Source organism: Sinocyclocheilus rhinocerous, unplaced genomic scaffold (genome assembly GCF_001515625.1).
Source record: "Sinocyclocheilus rhinocerous isolate Xijiao unplaced genomic scaffold, SAMN03320098_v1.1 scaffold1908, whole genome shotgun sequence".
Taxonomy (NCBI): domain Eukaryota; kingdom Metazoa; phylum Chordata; class Actinopteri; order Cypriniformes; family Cyprinidae; genus Sinocyclocheilus; species Sinocyclocheilus rhinocerous.
The window spans coordinates 774,279-781,678 of record NW_015630984.1 but is presented as its reverse complement, the minus strand read 5'-3'; the positions used below and the strand labels follow the sequence as shown (position 1 = coordinate 781,678).

Here is a 7,400-nt window from a genome sequence, read left to right as displayed (position 1 = left end):
TAGAAAAATAAACTGTAGAGAGGGGCATTTTGCTAAATATATGCACCAAATAACATTCATTATAAATGTTACTGTTCTTCAATGTTTAATTTATGTTTGAATAAATCCATCAAGATTTTATGACAGCCACCATGGTTTATATAAAAAAAAAATTGAAGTAGAAATATTATTATGTAATTGTAACTTTATTATTTTAAAAACATTAAGTGTAATTTTTAACAAATCAGTCAGTTTTAACCTTCAATATTATAGTAATGTAGTACCAACTGATGTATATTTTACAGCATTAGTTGAGAGATTTTTTTTCCTTGAGAAAATTTGGCATGTACTGTACCTGATATATATCCAAAATAATCTATATTGAATCGAATCGAATTGGTAATTGAATCGAAAGCTTGTGAATGAGAATCGAATCGTGAAATTTGTATCAAAACCCAGCCCTACTAAATATGTTAAGCTGAATGACGACGGAACATAAATTCACCCATATTTTGACATTGTATTTTTATAAAAGTTATTTGAAACATCAAAGTAGACACTTTACTTGCATATAATATTTGCTTCTGTGTATATAAAAACACTTATGTAAATGCAATTTGATGTGGACACAAAATGGGACGTCTCATCTTTGACCCATGCATGTCTTTTGTCCAGCTATAATACTGGTTCACAGATTGATGGCACATTAATGTCTGTCAAAAATGTTTACATGTGGGAGTAAAGAGTCTTGGTATTGAGCGGGAAACTTACCACCACGTCTGTGCGCATCTTCCCAAAGGTGCTGATGAGGTGGGTGTAGTGATAGTCGTCCATCTGCCGCAGAGTGCCGGTCATACACGCCACAAAACCGCCCTGCAAAGACAGACAGACAGACAGACAGACAGACAGACAGCCGATCAGTGACAGCAGAACACCTAGAGCACCTGTCAATCAAAGCAAAGAGCTGCTGTTAAAGGCCATAAACCCTTCAAAGGAACCACACAAAGCCACTCTACGAGGGATTTCACCGAGAGACAGAACAAAATGAAGGCGTGCAGCAATTTCAAAAAGTATTTCTCATTAACAGCATTTCTGAAATCTGAAACACCTTGAACAAGCAGTGGGAATCAAATCTGTGCAGCGCATTAGAAAATGTCACATTACCTGCTGAAGAAACTATTCAAATGTCATTTATGTAACATTAGAGAGAAAGTTAATAACTCATGCATAACTTATAGTATAAAGCCACTTTTACTATAAAACCTGAAAATAAACAATAAGCAAAGGCATAGTTTCTTTACATAATTTAATCATTATTACTGAGGACATATTTGACCTTCTAGGTAAAATAGATTCACATATTTTGTAATTTCAAGGCAAAATTAAAATCAATCAATCAATGGATTTTTTTTTTACATGTTGAATTTATGCTCAAATATAAAAAATACAGTAAAAAGTAATACTGTGAAATATTATAACACATTTAAATAACTATTTTCTATTTGAATGCATATATATATATATATATATGTATGTATGCATGTATGTATGTCTGTATGTATGTACAATATTACAATTCATAAGTTAAGCACATTAATAACCAGCAATTTCTTAATACCACACTGCAATGTGTAAAAACAAATACAATTATACAAAATATATAAAATATAATATAAAAACAAATTATAAAGAACATTTGTAAAGTACAATTTAAAGTATGCAGCATTTTTTTATGATTTGTATTGCTCTTACAGCAAAACACTTTAAATGTCTTCAAGCATTATCCATTTTCTCTCTCTATCTTGTCTTTCAAAAATAGCCTTTTCCAAAAACAGTTCAATAAAAAGGGTCAGAAATAGGGTGGAAAACTGAAAATTAAGTTTTTGATGGAAGAAACCTCGACTAACATATTATGAGTGGACTTGAGGAAGAAAAGAATAATAATTAAATACGACAAAGCGTAGGAATCCTATTAGTTTAAAAGCCACTTCATTCATCTTCGTTAATTTGCAGCCATCTGAAAGCAGGAAGAACATTTCCAGCAGATTCCACATGAGCAAACACTGCGAATAGCAACCAGCCACACGCAAAGCCTTTGCACTTTGAAAGTGTGACCGGGGCTATTCCGCGTTTCCTTGCGTTCGGCTTTGACTTTCCTGCAGCTGTAATTAGGTCTAGCCTACATAACTCAGCAGAAACACAACACAGCGCATGTTCAAGACAAACTCCCCTCTTTCTCTCTCTCCGTCTCACCTTATGAAGAAAACACTGGAGAGGCTAAGACTGAAGAGGTAAAACTGGGGTCTACAGTTTTTCAGAGTTTATTTTCCTTGTTGTGTAAAGACACAGTAAACACAGTTAGCCTGGAGTGAGAGATTAGCGCCTCGCGGTTCTGCTAATGCAGTTCGATAGCTAATATTTATGTTTACTGAACATCTTATCTGAGCCTTTGTGTTTGAACAGGACTCATAATGACAGACAACACCGGCATCACATACACACAACAGAATATCAATGCCGTGAGGTCAAGATAACCCCGGTTTAGTCCAACGTATCATTTACTCACCTAACTATTAACTTCATAATCAAAAACGATGGTATAAAGTGCTGAAGCAAGACTGTTGTTATTAAACAATTATTATACTGATACCTAAAAACAGAGAAGATAAAATGACGTGAAGGACAAACAACAGGTCAGTTTATTATATGAATATTTAAAGAGTAATTGAGGATTACATGAGTGATTTGGGTGATGGACAGATGAAATTCATGAATGAAAGTGCTGGCAGAAAAAGCCTCAGTAATTCAGAGCCAGAAATGTTTCTTCTACACACAGAGCCAAATCTGAATGAAAGTGCCAGTAAACGCTGGCTTCAAATGAGTCCAAACCAGCAGCCGTTCACCTCCGAAATGAGTGACGTGCAGATATCGTGTCCTGCTGTGCGATCTGAAGGGAGGAATAATAACTCACTCACTCATTCAGCATGTGAAAGCGTGCCATTACTCCTGAAGAAGGATCCTGTTTTTACAAGAAGATAACAGACTCCTGCTGTGTATTGCTCGTGCAGGAATTACACATCATTTAGTTGCTGTGCAGTGGAGACCTTCAATCACCTGATCACATCTGAGACCCAATCTGCACTTCAGAAATGTGTCAAAGAGACAGGATGAACTGAAGATGGTCTGACGCCAGAGAAAAAAACCTCAGACTGGAAGGGGAAAAAGTAGAAAATAAACAATGAATAGATGGACAGAAAAGAAAAAGAATCAAAGAAAAAAAGGACGGATGGATGGATAGACAAAAGATGGATGGAAGAATAAAGGAAAATGGATGAAAGGAATAAAGAACGAGAAATTCATGGAAACAAAAAAGAAAGAAAAATGGTTGGAAGCAAAAAAGAGCAATGAATTGATGGAAGGAAAATAAAAATAAATGGAGAATGAAAGCAAAATGGATGGATGGATGGATGAAAAGGAAAACAATAAATGGATGGAAGGATGGACGGATAGATGGATGAGAGGAAGGTAAGAAAAGTAATAAATGGATGGATAGATGGAAAGAAAACAATAAATGGATGGACAGATGGATGGACGATAGATGGATGAGAGGAAGGTAAGAAAAATGGATGGATGGATGAAAAGGAAAACAATAAATGGGTGGATGGATGGATGGACGATAGATGGATGAGAGGAAGGTAAGAAAAGTAATAAATGGATGGATAGATGGAAAGAAAATGAATGGATGGATGGGATGGATAGAAAGAATAACAATGGGTGGATGGATGGATGGATGGATGGATGGATGAAAAGAAAAACAATAAATGGATGGATGGATGGATAGATGGGAGGAAGGTAAGAAAAGTAATAAATGGATGGTTGGATGGATAGAAAGAATAACAATGGGTGGATGGATGGATAGATGGATGGGAGAAAGCTAAGAAAAATAAATGGATGTTGGAAAGAAAGAAAAACAATAAAAGGATGGATGGATGGATGATGGAAAGAAAAACAATAAAAGGATGGATGGGAGGAAGGAAGGAAGAAAAAAACAAATGGAAAGATGGCTGGATGTAAGGAAATTACAGATGGATGGATGCATGGAAAGAAGGAAGGAAAGAAAAATAGACCAATGGAAGAAAATAATAAATGGAAGGATTGGAAGAAAAAGATGGATGAAAGAAGGAAGGAAGGAAGGAAAACAATAGAAGGATGGATGGATGAAACTGAAAGGATGTAGATGTGCAGCTCTCAGATTGTGACATGAACATCATGAATTAACAGTGATATTATGGAAAAGGCTTTTAATTTAGACCATGTGCTGGTTTAAGTTCAGATGACAGGCCTCCCTCTCTCTCTCTCTCTCTCTTCTCTCTCTCTGAGCGGACGGGAATCCTGCAGCCGATTCACTCTCCTCTCAGCAGAGAGAGACAAAGGCTGCATCCTCTAAGGTTCATCTCATCTGTGTTGTGCTCCTCAACCCGTTGCCATGGAAACTGTTTTCTTAAGGAGGTCGATCAAATAAAAGTCAGAGAGAAAGAATGAGATCTTGCTCCAAAGTTTCCCTGACTTCAGCTCCAGAGATTCCTCAAGGTCAGTCTGTTCCATACAGCAGCGGCCTCAGTCTGCGCAACACCAGCAAATAATCAAGCACACATAACATGTCCAGACACCACTGAAGATCTGGGAGTGGTCAGCACCTTGGATAGTCAATCAGAAAACCAATTAAAGCACCTGTGATCAAGACAGAAAATATGGCTGCATGCAAATTCGCATACTACTAGTCCACACTTACAGTATGTACTTCACTAGTGATTGAAAAGGTTTCAAGTTTGACGTCGGTAAATTTTTTAAATGTTTTTGAAAGAAGTCTCTTCTGCTCAAAAAGACTGCATTTATTTGATCAAATACACAAGTTAAAACAATAAAAAAAGTGAAATATCATTACAATTTAAAATGACTCTTTTCTATTTGAATACATTTTAAAATGTAATTTATTTCTGTGATCAAAGCTGAATTTTCAGCATCATTACTCCAGTCTTCAGTGTCACATGATCCTTCAGAAATCATTCTAATATGCTGATTTGCTGCTTAAGAAACATTTCTGATTGTTATCAGTGTTGAAAACTGTTCTGCTTAATATTTTTGTGGCAACAGTGATACATTTTATGTTTTCAGGATTCTTTGATGAACAAAAACGTTAAAAGAACAGCATTTATCTGAAATAGAAATATTTTGTAACATTATAAATGTCTTTACTGACACTTCTGGTTAATTTAATGCATCCTTGCTGAATAACACTCCACTATGCTACATTTAAATGGAGAAAATGATTTTAAAAAGTTTGTTTAAAGTTACAGTTTTGATCTTTATTCTTGACACTTTAGAACTTAAAATCCAAACACGATAGTGACAAAACTGTCACACATTCACTTGAACGCAATTAAAATATTGCATCGCATGATAGAAACGGCTGCAAAAACACAAATAAATGACCTCCGCTGGTGATAAACGCACACCTGCGGAGCAAAAACTGGCACTGTAGGCATCACTTACAGCCACAATTTGGTTGCAGCACTTCTTTGCTGTCAATCAAACACCTGCAGAGCAAACGGCACATGTCAATTAATGTTGTGGCTTTTATGGTCAGAAGTTGAATATCAAGTAGGAAAATCCCAAACCAGACTTTGAATGGAATGCAGTATCAGCCCAAAAAGCATATATTCTGCATGCACACTTCAAATGCAATGCAAATGCAATCTGGGTTGTTTCAGAATATTGTTTTCAAGATGGAATAGCAGGGAAAAAAGCTTCAGGTCGAGTCAGTTTTATTACAGCGCTGGAGCGTGTTCATTTACAGCTAAATCACACTAATTAAATAATGGCTCTGTCACTTACAAATGGAGCCACTAAGACAGAATCCCTGTCTGCATTATGGAAGACATGCTGCTCCTGAAGAGACACCAGCAGGAGCCTGGAAACATCTGGAGCAGCAGCAGGAAAAAGCCCTCGCAGGAGAAATGCAGCGCTGCAAGAACAATAGCAAACTGAAAGGGATAGCTCAGCCAAAAATGAAAATTTGCTGTTATTTGTTTTTTCTTCAGTAGAACAGTAAAGAAGATTTTTAGCTGAAACTGTGGTCCTTTGTGATTCATAAAATGCAAGTCAGTGGCTACCTTCACTTTGAGAGTCAAAGAAGCATATCAAGGAACACAAAATGAATACCCGTGGCTCCTGGCGATATATTGAGGTCTTAAGAAGCGAAACGATCGGTCTGTGTGTGAAACTGATAATTATTTTCAACATTATTACCTGTAATCCAGGGCCTCAGGCAAATGGTCTGGAGTGATGTCCAGTTCGCGAACTAATTTTTTTGAACAGATTCTTTTTAGTGAACTGAATGGACCAGTTCACCAGATCGGACTGAACCGTCTAAAACAGTTTGCGGCTCAATCAGCACAGACCTACAAGTTACTCAATCAAAACTGACTTCCGGACGTCTGACAGTCACTCTGAAGAACTGAAGCAACAGTTCGACTCGGACCGAAGAGCCGCTGATATGCACATGTGTGAACCGAGAGCTTGAATGAAGGGGCGAAATGAAAGGTTTTATGGTTTTTCATGGTATACACTCTTAAAAATAAAGGTGCTTCACGATGCCATAGAAGAACCTTTTTGTCTAAATGGTTCCATAAAGAACCTTTAACATCTGAAGAACCTTTCTGTTTCACAAAAGGTTCTTTGTGGCGAAAGAAGGTTCTTCAGATTATAAAAAGGTAAGAAAGAGATGGTTCTTTAAAGAACCATTGACTGAATGGTTCTTTGTGGAACCAAAAATGGTTCTTCTATGGCGTCGCTTGAAGAACCTTTTGAAGCACCTTTATTTTTAAGAGTGTATGTAAAAAGATTAGCTGATGAAGACTAGTTTATTCACTTTATATGCATTAGATCATGTAAAATATCCATGTTTCACGTCATTAGTGGGTGCTTTATTAATAGTACTTTATCAATATTAATAACTGCACATCGTTACATCATTGCATGATTACATAATCTAGTGAATCAGTTTATTGAACCAGTTTATTGAAACAAACTGTCCAAAAGAACCAGTTTGCGGAAAAGAATCAGATTTCCCCGTTTGCCTGAGGCTCTGGATTCCAGGTAATAATGTTGTAAATAATGTTCAGTTTCTTGCACAGACCGATTGTTTCGTTTCATAAGACCTCAATATATCGTCAGGAGCCACGGGTATTCATTTTGAGTTGCCTGATATGCTTTTTTGACTCTCAAAGTGGCAGAAGCTGCTGACTTGCATTTTATGAATCACCAAGTCCCACGGGATCAGCTAAAAATCGTCTTTACTGTTCTGAGGTTGAGTAAATTTACAGCAAATTTTAATTTTTGGGTGAATTATCCCTTTAACT

The 7,400-nt window shown here is 36.6% G+C and overlaps 1 protein-coding gene across 1 annotated transcript in view; it reads right to left on the bottom strand.

Moving 5' to 3' along the window:
* LOC107740868 (dedicator of cytokinesis protein 1-like) overlaps positions 1-7,400 on the bottom strand; it is a 268,121-nt gene that overhangs the window by 88,552 nt on the left and 172,169 nt on the right. Inside the window, exon 28 of the mRNA XM_016553391.1 lies at positions 751-852. Coding sequence (XP_016408877.1) covers positions 751-852 — 102 coding nt within the window. The remainder of the gene's footprint in view (positions 1-750; positions 853-7,400) is intronic.